Below are 20,775 nucleotides of genomic sequence, written 5' to 3'. Positions count from 1 at the left end.
GCGTTGTAGTCCTGAGGTGCGGCCGATGTTTAATGGGCCATTATGACGATATATATGTGGCCGTGTCGAGCATCGGCAAAGCTCAGAAGGTCAAAGGTCAGGAGTGGACACTTTGGGTTGAACACAATAAGGAATATTCTGTCGACTGTTTTTTTGTATTTCATTTTGAAGGCCTGAAAAAAAAATGAAAAAAAATCCAATCATAACATGTCTACCGACTTCTTGTAAGGTCACGACCCCCCCCCCCCCCCCCCCAGCTCCTGGCACGAAGCCTCAGCGCTAGTGATCTCCTCCTCCACCTCCTCCTTCGGGAATATTCCATTCTTCATTTTTTGTGCCGCTGCCCGATAAGGAGGAGGAGGAGGGAGGTGTTGCGTTGTTATCTTCACTGCCCCTCCAGGTGACCTCCAGTGAGCCTCTCCTCTCCGCAGCCTCAGCTTGTTATTCAGTGTTCTCGCAGTCGTTAATCGTCTCCCTGCGTTTGCCCTGAATAGAAAAGTCGACAGCCGTGCAGAGTGTGCGCCGCATGGAGACCCTCGCTGTGCCCCCCCGGTCCGGCCTCGCCTCCTAATCAACACGTGCACTCAGCCGCTCGATCTGGGAGCGCCGACAGACAACCCCGTTTTTTGGGGGGTTTATTCCCGTGCTGAGCGGCGAGGCGTCGGGCTTCCTGTCGGCCTCGCGGCGCCCCGCGGTCCAACGGTCAGCCCAATGTGACCCTCACAGGAAGGGCTGCAGGCGGGGAACGAGCCACCGGCCCCCAGGGAGAGAGAGGGATGGAAAGATGAGGAGAGCGAGAGGATGGAGAGGCTGCAGTAGTGCCCCCCCCCCCCCCCCCAGGCTGTAAAAAACTGCACCCGTCGATACGTTATTGGGTTTTCTATTCTCTCTCCTCTCGCTCAATTATTTCTCTTCTGTCACAAAACTGTGAAAAGTGAAACCCAAACTTTATCATTTTAAAATTATACTCCCCCAAAAAGGTGTGTGTGTGTGTGTCCGTGTGTGTGTGTGTGTGTGTGTGTGAGAATAGCAGCTCTGGCGAGCGGCGCCGGTTGTTCTAATAAATCATTAGTTCCACAGAGCACGACTCCTCCAGTAACGATGTTTGTTTATCTCACCACTAAAGCAATCTGTGAACACGACAATAACAATAATGACAACAACAACAACAACAGGCTCCGAGCCGGGTGGAACGCCCTCGTCACGCTCTGTTCCTGCTTTGTTGGACGCCGTTGGAATTTAACACGCCAACAAAAAGCAGATGAAAAAACTTTAAAGTCTTTTAGTTCGTCGTCACGGCAACGTTTAGACGTCACATCTCATTTTTATTGTTCTGCGTAACGTAAAGTGCTTTAAATCTCATGTGAAGCGCTCCGTGATCAGCGTGTGATGATTAATACGAAGACAACAGTCAGGGTTCTGAAATGGTTCTTTAAAAGGCTTTGTGGTTCTACGAAGAACCGTCACCGACTGGAGAACCATTTCTTTGTTTGAGACACCTTTATAGGTTTTTTAAAGAACTATTTAAGAAATGGTTCTCTAAAGAACCCTGGTTTGAAAGGTTCTTCGTGAAACCAGAAATGGTGCCTTAAAGAACCCTAGTTTGAAAGGTACTTTGAGGAACCATAAATAGGGCCTTAAAGAACCATTTTTTAAGGTTCTTTGAGACACCTTTATAGGTTCTTCGAAGAACTCTTTGAGGAAATTGTTCTTTAAGGAACCCTGGTTTGAAAGGTTCTTCGTTGAACCAGAAATGGTGCCTTCAAGAACCATGTTTTGAAGGTTCTTTGAGACACTTTTATAGGTTCTTTGAGGAACTATTTAAGGAAATGGTTCTTTAGAGAACCCTGGTTTGAAAGGTTCTTTGTGGAACCATAAATGGTGCCTTAAAGAACCATGTTTTTAAGGTTCTTTGAGACACCCTTTTAGGTTCTTTAAAGAACTATTTGAGGAAATGGTTCTTTAAAGAACCCTGGTTTGAAAGGTTCTTCGTGGAACCATAAATGGTTCTTCTATGCATCACTCTGAAGAACCCTGTTCCTGTGTTGTGACTGACAGTGTCTTCCTTGTTTTAAGGCCTTTATTTAGTTATTCTTCTCTCTCTGTTCGTGTCGCTGTGGTTTTGTATTTATATAAAAACACACAAACATAAATCAGCATCTTCTCCTTCTCTGTGAATCTGTATTTCAGCTGCAAAAATGTGCAGCAGAAAAGAGATGTAAGCAGTGCACACACACGCACACGCACACACGCACACACACACACACACACACACACTGGGCTGATTAGATTGTGTGTGTATCAGCGCATTGGACAATACTTTATGAGTTTCTTCCTGAACGTCTCCCCGTCTGCAGGGAGCTCGGCTCCCGACTCTTCGACGTGATCTCCATGCGCCTCCTTCTCACCTCCTGCCGCTGTGTGGGCGCTGCTTTTGTTCTTCTCTTCTTCTTCTTTTTGAGGCATGGTTTGGCTGATGAGATGTGACAGCGATACAGAGAGCGCTCGACTTCTCCTTATGAGCACTGAAGCAGAGGGAAGGGTGGGAGGAGGAGGAGGAGGAGGCTGCAGGATTGAGGGAATCATCAGAGAAAAAGACTGAGGGATCTTGGGTAGGAAAATAAAAGGAGCTCCAGTGTATATATATATATATATATATACACATACATATATATATATATATATATAGTTTACTTCTCCTCTCTATGTTTACTTCTCTCTCTCTCTATGTTTACTTCTCTCTCTCTCCTCTTGTTCATGCAGCCGTTCTCTCTCATCCAGGTCGGCCTCGGCTCAGTAGAGAGCAGAGAGGAGGGAGAGAGGATGGAGAGAGGATGGAGAGAGGATGGAGAGAGGAGGGAGAGAGCAGAGAGGAGGGAGAGAAGAAGCTCCAACCTTGTCCTCAAGCCACTACAAATTTGGCTTTATGTGTGTGTGTGTGTGGGGGGGGATGTTGCGTCACATAAAAAGTGAAAACGTGTCGCGGCTCTACGAACTGACACTAATATACATACCTCATTTGTTAAGAGTTGAGTCTGACTTGTGTGTGTGTGTGTGTGTGTGTGTGTGGGAGCATGGGTGGGATGTGCGTCTCCTCTCGCTGCACCTCAGTGTCTGATTGGCTCCCTGGAGTGCGTCTCTGATTGGCTGCTGCAGCAGCTATAGAAACTATCTGAGATGCTCCGGCGCTTTCTTCCTTTTTCCACCTCTTCCTCCTCCTCTGCTCTTTTTAAAAGGGCCGCCTCTCCTTCTCCTTCTCCATTCCCCCCCCCGCCACGCTGGTTCCCCTGGTTTAACAAGCTGCCGGGGGACATACATGAGAGCTCACCCGGAGACGGAGGGATCCAAACAAGGGCATGATTCATCCCCAGATGGCTCCTCTTCCCTCTCTCTCCTTCACACTTTGAATTTTTGGAAGCTTTAATGCCTGTATGCACATTTAGTTTTGTTCTTCAGCTGATGAATACTATATTTATATTTATTTATATATTTATTTATATTTGTATATATATTTATGTTTGTACAATTCTATGTATCAATATATTTATATATATTATATAATTTTTTTTAAATATATATATCACTTTAAATACATGTAGGCTGAGACAGTTTGATATTCTTTGCACACGGCACACAGGGTGATGAGTGTGCTCACCTGCACAAAGAAAGTCTGTGAAATAGTTGCAGGGAAAGTGAGAAAAAACACATTTTTCTAGTTATTTTTCACTTTTAATTCTTCAATAGTTCGTATTTTATTTTAAAATCAAACAAATCTGTTCATCCAGGTTCAAACTTTTCATTTGCGTTGACTTGTGATCATCAGGCATTTAGTTTTCACGGTAACCACAGCGCTGTTTAGATCCAGGTTCACAGGTATGTCTCTGCCACCCCGCTGTGAACACCTAGTACACAAGAGCCTGCAGACTGAACTCAGGGCTCACAAACCCACGCAGCCAGGCGAGGAGACAGAAGAAAGGCATGACAACTGGAAACAGCGTGGTAAACATGTTGTGGTTAATTAGTGATGGGAAGCAGCAGCGGGAGGCCGAGCTCAAAGCGGCGTTAACGGCGTCTGAAGACGTATTGTTACACCTGAACACATGTGTTTAATATTCTATTCAAAATCCTTAAAAGTGAATCTTCTCTGCTTCTCCGTCCATTATAAATTACAGAAGCTACGAAGACGCATACGTTGCACATTTAATCCAAGATAAAACGCCTATTATTGAGCGTAGGGCGACTTTCAGTGTTTATAATCTCTCGTTGCCGTCATTAACCCTGCGCATTGTTTTCATTTCCTCTGCAGGACTTCCTCACAGACCTGATGATGTCAGAGGTGGACCGGTGCGGGGAGAACGAGCACCTCATCTTCAGAGAGAACACGCTGGCCACGAAGGCCATCGAGGAGTACCTCAAGCTGGTGGGGCAGAAGTACCTGCAGGACGCCCTCGGTGAGTGGAGCGGGGGAGGAGGGAAATATGAGAAGGAAACAGGAGAGGGAAGAGAGAAGAAGAGAGCGCTGTCTCTTTAAGAGAAAGGTGTGTGGTGTTGATTACCTGTGCACATACTGTGAAGAGAGGAAAGTGCTTGATGTCCCTTTGGAAGAGAGCGCTGTCTCTTTAAGAGATGGGCACTGTCTCCTGAAGAGAGCGCTGTCTCTTTAAGAGAGGGGCGCCGTCTCTTTAAGAAAGTGGTGTGTGAAGTTGATTACCTGTGCACATACTAACTGTGAAGAGAGGAAAGTGCTTGTTGTCCCTTTGGTAGAGAGCGCTGTCTCTTTAAGAGAAGGGCGCTGTCTCTTTAAGAGAAGGGCGCTGTCTCTTTAAGAGAAGGGCACTGTCTCTTTAAGAGAAGGGCGCTGTCTCTTTAAGAGAAGGACACTGTCTCTTTAAGAGACGGGTCTGTGAAGTTGATTACCTGTGCACAAACTAACTGTGAAGAGAGGAAAGTGCTTGTTGTCCCTTTGGCAAAGAGCGCTGAGAGGGGCACCATCTCTTTAAGAGAGCGCTGTCACTTTAAGAGAGGGGCGCTGTCTCTTTAAGAGACGGGTGTGTGAAGGGCAGGTGCAGGAAGCAAGCAGCCTGAAGACACAATGTATGCCGTTTTTAACCGGGAACTTGTTAAATTAAAGAATTAAAACAACCAAAGTGACATTTGGTCCACTCCTCTTTTAACATCCCTCCCGCTCCTCCTCCTCCCCCCCCCCCCCCCACACACACACACACCCCTCGCTGCAATGTTAGTCCAAGGTTAGACCTGGTGTGTGTTTGTCCACTGCGGTCCGAACAATAAGCGCTCTGTGTGCTCATCCCTCTGATTTCGATACGCACACATTGGTTTAATCTACAACCGGCACACATCCTTCCTGCTCCGTCTGCACGCCGATGATATTCACACTTTGTGTGAGTGTGTGTGTGTGTTTGTGTGTCGGTCCGTGGGTCTTTCTTTAGAATAAGAACCGCCGCCCGATTGCCTGCATGTCGAATGCTTTCGAGGGGACATGTGACGATATGCTGAGGACCCAGCTCTGTTCTTAATAGAGTTCATATCGATGAAATCACTGAAACTGAAACTGGGATCACGCCGGTGACCGAGAGCTCGGCCATCAGGACCGGAGCGTTCTCGTGTTTTATGGGATGGACGACGGACACGCCGTCATATCTCATGTGGCTCTTCTCGGTCCCTCGGTCTCGTGTGGTCATCGTTTCGCTGCTCCAGTTGCTCAGTGTGTGTTTTCGTGTTGTTGTTTGTTTGTTTTCAGGCGAGTTCATCAAGGCGCTCTACGAGTCAGACGAGAACTGCGAGGTGGACCCGTCCCGCTGCTCCTCGGGGGATCTGCACGAGCACCAGAGCAACCTGAAGATGTGCTGCGAGCTGGCCTTCTGCAAGATCATCAACTCCTACTGGTGGGCACATCCTCGGCACGGGGAACACGCTCTGTTTCTGACGCGAAGGAGGAGATTAGAGCACGAACGGCTCTGATTCCCCCGAGTCGTCGCTTACTGACAACAGTGACATTTGAAGGGGTCTTTTAATTTCTATGGAAATTCAAAATAATGGCAAATGTATTGCGACGTGACGTATGGAAAGTGATTGCAATCAAATCAGTAACGCATCCTCTGCGTGTTGTTTTCACCCCCTGACAAAAAGAGAGAGAGAGAGAGAGAGAGACTATCAAAACATTCACAATCAGATGCAAATAATATGCAGTAACTCCGCCGACGGCTTCGTCGTGACCCGTCTGTTTATGCACTTGCTCTCGATGCCTCAGAGGGGATTTGTTCACGTCCCTCTAAAATTAAGAGCCGTGATTTATTTATTTTCTTAAGTCGTTCGAAATGGGATAAATTAATTGCATTCTTACGTGTGGAAGTGAAACGGGAGAGAAGGGAAATAAACCCAAGACATAATACGAAAAGAAATACACAACTTTTCCTGGATTTCTTGCAGATATACGACCCACTTTAATTTATTTTATAAAGCCCAATATCACAAACTACAAACTCCCCTCAGAGGGCTTTACAATCTGAACACACACGACATCTCTGACCTTTGACCTCTAACATCAGATCAGGAAAAGCTCCAAAGAAAATACACTTTCAGGGGAAACATGTAAAGAATCCTTCAGGAGAGCAAGAGAGGAGGATCCCTCTGCAGGATGGACAGAAGAAGAGACGTCATGTGACCAGAAGGAATTAAAGAACCTCAGATCGTCTACGTGGTTATAACGTAAAGGTCTCTCTCTCTCTCTCTCCAGTGTCTTTCCACGAGAGCTGAAGGAGGTGTTCGCCTCCTGGCGACAGGAGTGCAGCAACCGCGGCCGGCCGGACATCAGCGAGCGTCTGATCAGCGCCTCGTTGTTCCTGCGCTTCCTGTGCCCGGCCGTCATGTCGCCGTCGCTCTTCAACCTGATGCAGGAGTACCCCGACGACCGCACGGCGCGCACGCTCACGCTCATCGCCAAGGTCACGCAGAACCTGGCCAACTTCACCAAGTGAGTGTGTGTGTGTGTGTGTGTGTGGAAGGTGGAACCATGAAACTATGAAGTCATGAAGCCATGGAACCATGAAGCCATGGAACCTTGAAGCAACAGAACCATGGAACCATAGAACCATGGAGCCATGAAGTCATGGAACCATGAAGTAATGGAACCATGAAGCCATGGAACCATGAAAGCATGAAGCCATAGAACCATGGAACCATGAAGCCATAGAACCATGAAGTCATGGAACCATGAAGTAATGGAACCATGAAGCCATGAAAGCATGAAGCCATAGAACCTTGGAACCATGAAGCCATGGAACCATGAAAGCATGAAGCCATAGAACCTTGGAACCATGAAGTCATGGAACCATGAAGCCATAGAACCATGAAGTCATGGAACCATGAAGTCATAGAACCATGAAGTCATGGAACCATGAAGCCATAGAACCATGAAGTAATGGAACCATGAAGCCATAGAACCATGAAGTCATGGAACCATGAAGTCATGGAACCATGAAGCCATGGAACCATGAAGCCATAGAACCATGAAGTAATGGAACCATGAAGCCATAGAACCATGAAGTCATGGAACCATGAAGCCATGGAACCATGAAGCCATGGACCATGAAGCCATAGAACCATGAAGTCATGGAACCATGAAGCCATAGAACCATGAAGTAATGGAACCATGAAGCCATAGAACCATGAAGTCATGGAACCATGAAGCCATAGAACCATGAAGTCATGGAACCATGAAGCCATAGAACCATGAAGTCATGGAACCATGAAGCCATATAACCATGAAGCCATAGAACCATGAAGTAATGGAACCATGAAGCCATAGAACCATGAAGTCATGGAACCATGAAGCCATGGAACCATGAAGCCATAGAACCATGAAGCCATGGAACCATGAAGCCATGGAACCATGAAGCCATGGAACCATGAAGCCATAGAAGGATAGAACCATAAAACCAAGGAACCATGAAGCCATGGAATCATAGAACCATGGAACCATAAAGTTATGTAGCCACGCTTTTGAGCAGAACATTTCCTAAAGCAGCGTTCCCGGTTCCCCTGTCCCGGTTCCTTCAGGTTCGGGAACAAGGAGGAGTACATGTCCTTCATGAACCAGTTCCTGGAGCACGAGTGGACCAACATGCAGCGCTTCCTGCTGGAGATCTCCAACCCGGAGACCATCTCCACCACGGCGGGCTTCGAGGGCTACATCGACCTGGGCCGCGAGCTCTCCACGCTGCACTCACTGCTGGCGGAGGTGGTGTCCCAGATGGACCAGGTACTGAGCATGGAGAAGAAGAAGAAGAATATGGATAATAATACTATATATTATACTATACTTCCTTTCTAATGCATTAGTTTATACCAAGATTGTATAAATATATATATATATTATATATGTGTATATATATATTATATATTTGTATATATATATGTGTATATTGATACACATATATATATGTGTGTGTATCTATATACACATATATATATACACATAATATATATATTATATGTGTATATGTATATGTGTATATAGATACACATATATATTATATGTGTATATATATGTTTATATATGTGTGTATATGTATATATGTGTGTGTATATACATATATATGTGTATCTATATACATGTATGTATATGAATATATAGGTGTGTATATGTATATATACATATATATATGTATTTATATGTATAAACACATTTATATGAATAAACACATATATATGTGTATCTATATACATATATTTATATATATATATTTATATGTATATATACACACATATATATATAAGTATGTATATATATCTATGTATATATAAATGTATATATATATGTATATATATATATATAGAGAGAGATAGATATATAATGCAGGTTATGGGATTCTTCTCAGAAGGTCCAAAGGTCTTCAAAACATTACCACAGGACTTCACTGTGATCCATAATTCATAATTGCGTTCCATAAACATATTAATGTTCTACAAGGACGTTTACACTGGCTCAGGTAGCAGATGGGAAGCAGGTAATGATGAGGAAATGGGGGAAGCTTCAAGGTTTCTGTTGGGGGGGTGGGGGGGGGGGAGTGCATCCGCTCTTTCAATAATTGAGGAAGGCCATTGAGTCCATCAGACGAGCCTCGTGTATTATTCAGCATGAAGAAGAGATTTGATTGGACGTGTCACCGAGTCGTCCCGTCTCCACTCCCCTCGCAGAGCTCCGCCTCCAAGCTGGGCCCTCTGCCCCGGATCCTGCGCGAGGTGAACGCGGCGCTGTCCAACCCGTCGTCCTGCGTCGCCGTGACGCCCGCGCCGCCGCCGGAGCCCACGGGCTGCAGCTCGCCGCCCGCCGCCGAGGCCGGCTGCAGCATCTCCACCGGGCTGCAGAAGATGGTCATCGACAACGAGCTGTCGGGGTGAGATGCTTTAGGATCTATGTGTTAAGATCTATATGTTAGGATCTATGTGTTAGGATCTATATGTTAGGATCTATGTGTTAGGATCTATGTGTTAGGATCTACAGGACTGTCTCAGAAAATTAGAATATTGTGATAAAGTTCTTTATTTTCTGTAATGCAATTTAAAAAACAAAAATGTCATGCATTCTGGATTCATTACAAATCAACTGAAATATTGCAAGCCTTTTATTCTTTTAATATTGCTGATTATGGCTTACAGCTTAAGAAAACTCTAAAATCCTATCTCATAAAATGTTAATATTTCCTCAGACCAAGTTAAAAAAAAAGATTTATAACAGCTGAGTGTTTGTCAAGGCTCAGGAAACCCTTGCAGGTGTTTCGAGTTAATTAGACAATTCAAGTGATTTGTTTAATACCCTACTAGTATACTTTTTCATGATATTCTAATATTTAGAGATAGGATATTTGAGTTTTCTTAAGCTGTAAGCCATAATCAGCAATAAATCAGAATAAAAGGCTTGCAATATTTCAGTTGATTTGTAATGAATCCAGAATGCATGACATTTTTGTTTTTTTAATTGCATTACAGAAAATAAAGAACTTCATCACAATATTCTAATTTTCTGAGACAGTCCTGTATGTGTTAAGATCTATATGTTAGGATCTATGTGTTAGGAGCTATATGTTAGGATCTATGTGTTAAGATCTATGTGTTAGGATCTATGTGTTAAGATCTATGTGTTAAGATCTATATGTTAGGATCTATATGTTAAGATCTATATGTTAGGATCTATGTGTTAGGATCTATACATTAGGATCTATGTGTTAGGATCTATGTGTTAAGATCTATATGTTAGGATCTATGTGTTAGGAGCTATATGTTAGGATCTATGTGTTAAGATCTATGTGTTAAGATCTATATGTTAGGATCTACAGGACTGTCTCAGAAAATTAGAATATTGTGATAAAGTTCTTTATTTTCTGTAATGCAATTCAAAAAACAAAAATGTCATGCATTCTGGATTCATTACAAATCAACTGAAATATTGCAAGCCTTTTATTCTTTTAATATTGCTGATTATGGCTTACAGTTTAAGAAAACTCTAAAATCCTATCTCATAAAATGTTAATATTTCCTCAGACCAAGTTAAAAAAAAGATTTATAACAGCTGAGTGTTTGTCACGGCTCAGGAAACCCTTGCAGGTGTTTCGAGTTAATTAGACAATTCAAGTGATTTGTTTAATACCCTACTAGTATACTTTTTCATGATATTCTAATATTTAGAGATAGGATATTTGAGTTTTCTTAAGCTGTAAGCCATAATCAGCAATATTAAAAGAATAAAAGGCTTGCAATATTTCAGTTGATTTGTAATGAATCCAGAATGCATGACATTTTTGTTTTTTGAATTGCATTACAGAAAATAAAGAACTTCATCACAATATTCTAATTTTCTGAGACAGTCCTGTATGTGTTAAGATCTATATGTTAGGATCTATGTGTTAGGATCTATACATTAGGATCTATGTGTTAGGATCTATGTGTTAGGATCTATGTGTTAGGATCCATACATTAGGATCTATGTGTTACGATCTATACATTAGGATCTATGTGTTAGGATCTATGTGTTAAGATCTATGTGTTAGGATCCATACATTAGGATCTATGTGTTACGATCTATACATTAGGATCTATGTGTTAAGATCTATACGTTAGGATCTATGTGTTAGGATCTATGTGTTAGGATCTATATGTTAGGATCTATGTGTTAGGGTCTATGTGTTAGGATCTGCTGACGTCGTGAGTTCATGTTCTCTACAGAAGGATTTCTAACGCTTCCCTCCTCCTCCTCCTCCTCCTCCTCCTCCTCCCCTCCTCCTCCTCTCCCAGGTTAGTGGACTTCACCCGGCTGCCCTCCCCGACCCCGGAGAACAAGGACCTGTTCTTCGTGACGAGGAGCTCGGGGATCCACCCGTCCCCGGCACGCAGCTCCAGCTACTCCGAGACCAACGAGCCGGACCTGTGCATGGCGCCCGGCAGCAAGAGCCTGTCCATGGTGGACCTGCAGGACCCCCGCGGTCTGGACGGCGCCGGCCCGGGCCCGAACTCCTCGGACGGCCTCGGCGAGGGCCCGATCTCCGGCGGCGGCGGTTGGTCGGCCAGAGTCCCGCAGGGCAACAACCCCGGAGGTCCGACTCTGCGGAGGCCGGCCCAGAACTCCCCCCTCGCCGCCGCCGTCACCCTGGGCTCAGAACCCGCCCGGGCCGCCCCGCCCAGCTGCTCGCCCCCCTGTCCTTCCAGAACCCCGTGTACCAGATGGCGGCGTGCATGCCGGTGTCCCCCCGCGGGATGACGGACTCGGGGTCCGAGTGCCACAGTTCTGTGAGTTCACACAGCAACAACGAGGACGGGCCGGCGGGCGGCGGGAAGCACGCCTTCCTGAACCACGGCGGCGGCGGAGGGGGCGGGAGCAGCGGGGACGAGTACACCCGGCGGTCGGGCGAGTTCAACCGGCGCCAGCTGTCGCTCACGGAGACGCAGCACCAGCCCGGCGTGCCCCGGCAGAACAGCGCCGGCCCCCAGCGGCGGATAGACCAGCCGCCGCCGCCGCAGAGCGTCACGCGGGGCCGCACGCCGCCCAACCCGCTCACCGGCGGGCCGTACCCGCGGCCCTCCTCCGGCAACGTGATGGCGTCGGCGTCGCCCGACTGGCCCGGCAGCGGCGCCCGCCTGCGGCAGCAGGCGTCCTCGTCGAAGGGCGACAGCCCCGAGAACAAGCAGCGGGCGCAGCAGCACAAACAGGTACGGCGGGCCGGATGATGTCATCGGGCCGTTTGTGTCGGGGCGGCGGCGTGGGCGGCGTGGGCGGCGCCCTGATGCGTGTGATGACGGCAGGTTGCTACAGGCGGCTCATCACTTCACCGCTGTGGTACCGGTCCAGTTTAATGGGCTGAGGAGGGGGGGGGGGCAAGATAAGCATCTGTGTGTGTGTGTGTGTGTCGGTGTGTGTGTGTCGGTGTGTGTGTGTGTGTGTGTGTGTGTGTGTGTGTGTGTGTGTGTGTGTGTGTGTCGGTGTGTGTGTGTGTGTGTGTGTGTGTCGGTGTGTGTGTGTGTGTGTGTGTGTGTGTGTCGGTGTGTGTGTGTGTGTGTGTGTGTGTGTGTCGGTGTGTGTGTGTCGGTGTGTCGGTGTGTGTGTGTGTGTGTCGGTGTGTGTGTGTGTGTGTCGGTGTGTGTGTGTCGGTGTCGGTGTGTGTGTGCCGGTGTGTGTCTTCACCGTGGGGGTTTCCGTCTCTCCGTAAGTCTGTTCAACGTTGCCCGGTGAACGGTTGCCCTTGGTAACTGGCTTCAGGTTATCTGCATATTAACCACAATGCATTGCTCTCCTCTCCGTGGAGCGACGAGCTCACCGACGAAGACGAAGCTTCATCTGATCTGAAACTCCTTGTCTGGTCTCGGATGAAATATCTCAACACATGTTCAAAGTTTACACGTGAATGTTCCCACAAGGAGAATCAACACGAGCCCCCCTCCACCCCCCCCCCCAAAAAAAGCGTAGTTAGCTACATGCTAAACTAAAGCGGTGACCATGGAAACCATCAAACCTGACATCTCCAAATTTTATAGATAATGTATCCTGATAAATTCTTTGTTATATCTTCATTCAACTGTTGACTGCTGCTTGCATGATACACACACACACACACATTCACACACACACTCACACACACACTCTCACACACACACAATCACACACACACACTCTCACACACACACACTCACACACACACACTCTCACACACACACTCACACACACACTCTCACACACTCACACACACACCCTCTCACACACACACATACTCTCACACTCACTCACACACACACACACACACTCTCACACACACACACTCTCACACACACACACTCACACACACACTCTCACACACACTCACACACACACACCCTCACACACACTCTCACACACACACACTCTCACACACACTCACACACACACCTTACGGTCCTCATCTGATCCTGCAGCATGTACCTTCCACGCTGCTAGTAGACACTGCAGGTGTACACACACACACACACACACACACACACTCGCACATGTTTAAATGGGTGCGCTCTGCTGTGTGTGTGTGTGTGTGTGTGTGTCTATGTGTGTGTGCGTGTGTGTGTGTGAGCTTGCAGACACAAGGTGGCGTGTCTCCATCCCATCTGCTGCTCTCAGTCCAGATGATTTGGTGCATTTCAAGCTTATTTCTGTTGTTTCTGTGCTGTTATTGCCCCCCTCCCCCCCCCCCTTGCACCCGGCTCATGTGTGTGTGTGTGTGTGTGTGTGTTCACTAGGCCCCCTCCCCAGTGAACCCCAGTGCGCTGGACCGCACAGCCGCCTGGCTTTTGAATATGAATGTGCAGTTTTTAGACCGTGAGGGGACGGAGGCGGAGTCACTGAGAAACAGAGAGGATCTGACTCAGGTGGAGAAGGTAACCGCTGACCTTTGACCTTTTACCAACACCTCCTTTCACAACCCACCTCCACCTTCAGCCCTGATGCTCCCGCTCAACTCTCCTTCCTCCCTGTACCCTTCATTAGCTCCCTCATCCACTTCCCTCCTTCCCTCCTGGGGTTATTACTCCTTCCTCAAAGGTCCTCGAGACGTATTGATACAAACTGTCCCTTAAAGTCATAAAGTGAACGTTTAATAACATAAATGGAGGTGAAGAGCTTCCTGCAGGCTCTGCAGGTGACCTGCAGGTCACCTGCAGGGCTCTGCAGGTGACCCCCGGATGACTCGCCCCCACCTTCCATGTTTGGGCTTTTGTGTTTCTTTTTTTGCCTTGTTCAGCCTGTGGTGAACCGGCTGCAGGAACGTCATAGCAACAGCAATAATGATAATGATAATGATAATAATAATAATTGGTAATACAGTCAAAATATTTTCTAAATACGAGAAGGATACCAGCGTGGTTGTGCGGGTCACCGTTCATTAATCTGATGATTATGTTTAACTGTTGCTCAATAAAACTGATCAATACAATTAAATATTTCCCCAAGTAGGTTTATTAAAATATTAATATTTCCAGTTTACTGTCAGAAATCACTTCTTTTTTTTTAACACCAATGAAAATAATCTCTATCGATTAATCCACTAATTATGACGATACACTTCCTGTATCGTCTCCTACGGCCTAATCTTCTGTGTGTGTGTGTGTGTGTGCTTGTGCCTGTGTGTGTGTGTGTATGCGTGTGTGTAGGTGTGTGTTTGTGTGTGTCGACATGTTGGAGCTTGTGTGCGCTTCCTTGTGAAAGATGGAGACGGAGAGAGCGCTTCCTCTCTTTCCTTCGCTTCTTTTGCTTCCTCTCCTTCCTCTTACCTCTCCTTCCTCTTTCCTCTCCTTCCTCTCCTTCCTCTGCCTGTTTTCCCGCCTCTTTTCTCCTTTACAACCACTTGCCCTCAGTCTCGTTTCCAGGCTTCTGATTGGCTGCCACCTGCTCGCCCCCTCTTCCTTTCTTCCTCATCCTTAATGAAAACAAACTGCTCGTCTTCACATATCTCAAACTTTATGGAAGCCAGCAACCCCGACGACGAGGAGAGCAACCGAAGAAGGAAACGACTTCGGTCTTAAGGAAGGGAAGGAGGGAGGGAGGGAGGAGGGGGGAGGAGGAGAGGAGGAGGAGGAGAGAGAGAGAGAGAGGGAGAGAGAGAGAGAGGGAGGGAGGAGAGAGAGAGAGAGAGAGAGAGAGGGAGAGAGAGAGAGAGGGAGGGAGAGAGAGGGAGGGAGAGAGGGAGGGAGAGAGAGACTTTGACTCCTCCACTCATTCTATACTTCCTCTCTTTTCCTCCTCCCTCCGTTCTTCGTTTTAACCTCTGAGCGGGTCACAGGTCTGAAAGAAAAAGGTCATTTTATTTATTTTTTCAGGGCAGCTCTGCAGGTCCAGTATGAACGTGTCGTAACAACAATGTAAATGAACCGCGTGGTTCCCTTCTGGTGATGAAGACGATGAAGACGACCTCACCTCTCCTCCTCCTCCTCAGTACCAGCAGGAGATCTCCCTGCTGCAGGAGAAGCTGCGGGCGTCGGTGCAGAAGCTGGAGGAGTACGAGTCCCGGCTGAAGGGCCAGGACGAGCAGGCCCAGAAGGTTCTGATGGAGTACCAGGCCCGGCTGGAGGAGTCGGAGGAGCGCCTGCGCCGCCAGCAGGACGACAAGGACCTCCAGATGAAGGGCATCATCAGCCGGCTGATGTCGGTGGAGGAGGAGCTGAAGAAGGACCACTCGGACATGCAGGCCGTGGTGGACTCCAAGCAGAAGATCATCGACGCGCAGGTCGGTCCACAAGCCGAGAGCCGAGGAGGCGCCGCAAGAGCCCAGAAGAACGTGATGCCATGGATAAATATATATAGACATATTTATATTTATTTATTTATACATATATATTTTATATATATTTTACATATATATATAAATATATTAAAATACATATATATGTGTATAAATATATATATATATGTATGTGTATATATATATATATTTATACATATATATTTATACATGCCGGTGTTCTCTTTGGTTGGTAAATGTGGGCGTGGCTTCTTTTGACTGGTGAATGAAAATCGTCAGGTCCACGGTGTCTTCTAGAAGTTGCTGTTTCGAGGAACCCCCCCCCCCCCCCCCCATTATGTACCAGAGACTCTACAGTGTGTTTACTGTGTGTGTGTGTGTGTGCGTGTGCAGGAGAAGCGCATCGCCTCCCTGGACGCCGCCAACGCCCGCCTGATGAGCGCCCTCACGCAGCTGAAGGAGCGCTACAGCCTGCAGACGCGGAACGGCATCTCGCCCACCAACCCCACCAAGCTGCAGATCACGGAGAACGGAGAGTTCCGGAACAGCAGCAACTGTTAGTGGGAGGACGCTCGCGTGCGCTGGCGGCCGCCGTCTGGGAGGACGTGCAGCGGCGTGTTTTTCAAAAAGCCAACTTAGTACTTTTTCCAATTTTGTTTTTGTTTGGCGAAGCCGGGCGCAGAAGTGGGCGGGCCAACCTGGAGTGGGCGGGCCAACCTGGAAAGGAGGCGGGACTTCAGCGGGAGATCACCAGGTGGCCTTCGTTACGAAGAGGCGGGACTAAGCTTGTACATACTGAAACTCGGAGCTGTCAATCAGTCACACACTTTGCCCGCTCCTCTCCTCCGCCGCTCACTTTATGCTCCTCCCACTTTACGACCAGCTGGACCCACGTAAACAACAACAACAATGCGCGTCGAGGGTCTGGAGAGGACTACTTTGCTTTATTAGAAAGAAGTCATTGTTTATAAAGAACCAAATAGGAGCTGAAGAAAATAGATATTTTATCTTTACGTCCCTTTTGAGTCCTCGGTGTGTTCCCCCCCCCCCCCCCCCTATGTAGTGCACTTTGTGAGAAGCTCTTGGTACATGAAACGCCTTAAGTCGGGAACACACCTCTTCATCCCGACGCTCCCCTGTTCCTGCAGCAAAAAAATCAATAAAAAAGGCACAACTTATACTGTGGGTTTGTAAAAACATCAAAGGTGTGCACACGTAACTGTATTCTGAACACTAAAGTAAAATAACTATGTGATGCTATATTAACGACCTTTAATATAGACGTATGCATTTCCTGTTTCTTCTGATGGAGTACGCACACATATCTATATTTGATAATGTCAAATATGAAGGGCGGCCCTTTAGTTCGCGAGTGAGATGGAGCCGCATGCCGCTTCGCTTCAGGGCCCGAGGAGTGACCCCGGGATGCCCCGCCCCCCCGGGATGCCCCGCCCCCCTTTTTACATGCAGCACGCACTGCAGACGAGCTCGGGGCATCGAGCTCGCGCAACTTGCACGAGGCGAGCGAGCCGCTCCTCTCCCGCTGCTCGTCACTGCCCCCGCAGGACGCCACATTTTACATTGTGTGTGTGTTTGTGTGTGTGTGTGTGTGTGTGATCTTCTCACTCTAGTAGCACAAGAGAGGCGTGTGTGTCTAGACTCCTCCCCCTTTACACTGGACCGGTGAGCCTCCTCGGTTACGTCGTCTTCTCTCTGAAGACCGCGACTCTATTCATCCTAGTGGTGCCATCTCTCTTTCTTTTTGGTCACATTCATCCCTCGTTCTTCCTGGCGTTGCCCCCCCCCCCTCACCGTCTGTAATTTGTATATTTTTGTATTCATCCCCCCGTGACTGCATCGAGGCGCGTGAGGCTGTGCATGCTTCATCCTCAACATTTGTTTCCTATTGGACGGTGATGATGACGATGATGACGATGATGAATGCTCTGCTGCAGACATATATATATATATATAAATATATATATATATACACACACACAGTAAATATATGATAAGCGAGTGCATCAAGCGGCTGGACGGCCGGGGAACGTGTAAATAAAATGCTCAACACTATTTTTAACGAATGTTAACGGGGCTTTTCCTTTTGTAAATGTCTCTCGTGCTCAGAACTGCTGAGTCATGAATCGTCATGATGATACGATGTAAATACAGAAAGAGATCAAGTCAGTCGTCTGTCCTCATTGGGTCCAACTATACGATAAATCAACCTTTCAGTGTTCTCACGGTTAAAGATATATAAATATATATTATTTTTTTGGTATAATATCACGAGCCCTAAAAAAAGATTCACTGATTTTTGAGGAGGAAGTCGTGGAGGCTCGTTGACCTTTGACCTTTCAGGGGTTGTGTTCTCCGTTGGCTTCTTTTTCGGGTGTTTAAAAAAATATATTTTTAGAAAACGTGTTAAAGTTCAAAAGCGACAGAAAAGGGATTTTTTGGGGGTATTTCTCTTCCACGCCAAGAAGAAAACCCTCTAATTATATATATATATATATATAATTCTATATGTTCTCTCTGGTCTGAGGTATTTATCTCTCTATATATCTATATAGATATAGATGGAGGACGTTCCTCCTCTTATCAACGCATTCGGTCCTAAAACATCTAAAACGATATTGTACGCCTGCAACTTGAGACGATGTGACTTGACAGAGAAATAAGACACTAAATTATTTTTATTTTTTAAGAATATTATTAAAGAAATGTCTCAGATATATTGAATTCAGTCGTCTCAGAGGCCGTAACGGTCCTTCTTTCACCAGAAGCTCCGGCCGGTTGCTGTCGGCTCCGTTGAAAGACACTTTATGTCGACTCAGCATTTATTTTTAAACATTTAGCGAAGTCTCATCGTCTCCTTGGAGACGCGTTAATAAACAAACACACCTCGGAGAACTAGATTTGTTTTATTTATTTTTACCTGTCATAAAAACCACGAGATCGTAAACTCTCCAAAACCGACAAAAGATCGATCAAAACTATAAAGCTATGAATAAAGTAACAGATGTTGTATGTTTTCTATTATCTTGTAGAATAAATACTTTTGTAAGTATGTGAAAGTATATAAAGTATTTGCTGATTCTGCTTCCTTTGACGACCAAACAATAATGTACAGAGGACATGTGGCTGTGCAGTTTATGTACATTTGCAACTAGACTATTAAAGTTTTATTTAGCTATTTTACCCCCGTGTGGTCTCCTGTGTCTCTCGCCCCCGAGGGCCTCGCTCGCCACGACCTTTGACCTCAGGGAATGTAAACGAAGCTTCACGTGATTCACACGTTCATCGTGAACACGAGCAGAGAGACTCCAGAGGGAGGGATGAGAGGGTGATGGAGGGATGTGAGGGTGATGGAGGGATGTGATGGAGCGATGAGAGGGTGGTGGGGGGATGTGAGGGTGATGGAGGGATGTGATGGAGCGATGAGAGGGTGGTGGGGGGATGAGAGGGGGATGGAGAGATGTGAGGGGTATGGAGGGATGATAGGGATGAGAGGGATGAAGAGATGTGAGGGGTATGGAGGGATGAGAGGGGGATAGAGGGATGTGATGGACTGGTTCTCCTGAGTGACCTATATACTGCTCCATTGTTATTCCCCACAGGTGGGGGGGGAGGATGGGGGGGGGGGGTCTCACATCACAGGAGCTGCTCATTTGACTCATTTAGATTTATTATCTTACTTTCTCAGAATTATGACTGAATTTTGATTTACTGAGATGAGATCGTCAAGTCATAAATCATTAGAGCCAATCTGAGGATGATATTTCTTGGTCACAGTGGGCCCTCTGTCGAGGAGATGATCGCTCCATACAAATATGTCACGCTTTAGTTTTTTTTAATCGGCAGCAACAGAAAACAATATTCATCACGTTGTTTTAATGGCTGGAGAATCACCTGATTTTATTTTCTTTAAAAAGGTTGTTTGAGGATGATGACGCCGCAGGAGAACTTTATTTAAGTCATTTAATGACCTTCATGTCCTCTTTGACTCGTGTGGTCCCAGTCTCAAGCGGCTCGATCCGTTCTGCGCATGTGCAGAAGCGACTCGCGGGAAGACCCGCCCCCTACTCTGCTTCCGATTGGCTACAGCTGCGCTAACATTGGCCTAGAGATGACACAGCTGAGACATCAATAGCGTCATTAAACTGTCAGAGTAAACACGTGTAAATCATGTATAATATATGCTTTGAACAATTATATACGAAGAAAAAAGGTCATTTTAGAAAGTATTTAGAAAGTTATAAAAAAGTCAGTGGAGCCATCAAATATTTGTAGAAAATAATTATAGCATATACCATGGAAATATAAAATGCAATGTAATGCATACTATTCCAAAAAAAGTCAGAATAGTTGTAGAAAAGTATATATATATTTTTAAGTAATCGTTAAAAAAAAGAGTACGTTTAGTATGCCGTGAAAAATAAGTCAGTGTATAAGTATATTTTGCCATAAAATATCACAAAAATAACAACAAACTCTGATCTTTTAAAGTTGAACTTTTATATTTCCATGAAACTTTGTGATAAACTTTCCCATCTTTGTGTTTCAAAGTGCAGCGAACTCACCGACGTCTGTCAAAATCATATCAGTCTTAACATCGCCCACTCCGACTCCGATGTGTTTTAGTGTCAGACGGTGCATTCAAAGTGCAGGAATCCGGAGCGCTACACTTCAATCTGTCACACGTGAAGCTTTAAGTGTAGACGGTATTGTTCTTCACGTCACAGTGAACCGATTATGTAAATGTATTCGTCTGCGTACGTCTCAATTCTTCTCTCCTATATATTATATAATATTTATTTAGTTTAGCAGCTAAACTTTAAACGGACAGAAAAAATATATAAGACACAAACATCCACGAGCGCCGCCATTGTTGACGCATCGTCAGTGGGGTCCTGTAATGGGGGGGGGGGGGGGGGTGAAGAGAAGTTAAGAGTATAAACAATTGCGTTCAGTTACTTTATGCATGATGTGTGACTTTATC

General features: G+C 46.2%; 1 protein-coding gene across 1 annotated transcript in view; it reads left to right on the top strand.

The window, feature by feature from the left end:
- Nucleotides 1–18,974, top strand: part of dab2ipb (DAB2 interacting protein b) — a 66,293-nt gene extending 47,319 nt beyond the window's left edge. Inside the window, 10 exon segments of the mRNA XM_056432602.1 lie at nucleotides 4,307–4,451; nucleotides 5,762–5,906; nucleotides 6,758–6,994; nucleotides 8,080–8,281; nucleotides 9,220–9,419; nucleotides 11,314–11,680; nucleotides 11,683–12,225; nucleotides 13,777–13,914; nucleotides 15,468–15,758; nucleotides 16,167–18,974. Coding sequence (XP_056288577.1) covers nucleotides 4,307–4,451; nucleotides 5,762–5,906; nucleotides 6,758–6,994; nucleotides 8,080–8,281; nucleotides 9,220–9,419; nucleotides 11,314–11,680; nucleotides 11,683–12,225; nucleotides 13,777–13,914; nucleotides 15,468–15,758; nucleotides 16,167–16,334 — 2,436 coding nt within the window. The 3' untranslated portion in view covers nucleotides 16,335–18,974.
- The last annotated feature ends 1,801 nt before the right edge of the window (nucleotides 18,975–20,775 follow it).

This window comes from Pseudoliparis swirei, chromosome 15 (genome assembly GCF_029220125.1).
Source record: "Pseudoliparis swirei isolate HS2019 ecotype Mariana Trench chromosome 15, NWPU_hadal_v1, whole genome shotgun sequence".
Classification (NCBI taxonomy): Eukaryota; Metazoa; Chordata; class Actinopteri; order Perciformes; family Liparidae; genus Pseudoliparis; species Pseudoliparis swirei.
This window is presented reverse-complemented; position numbering and strand designations above follow the sequence as displayed.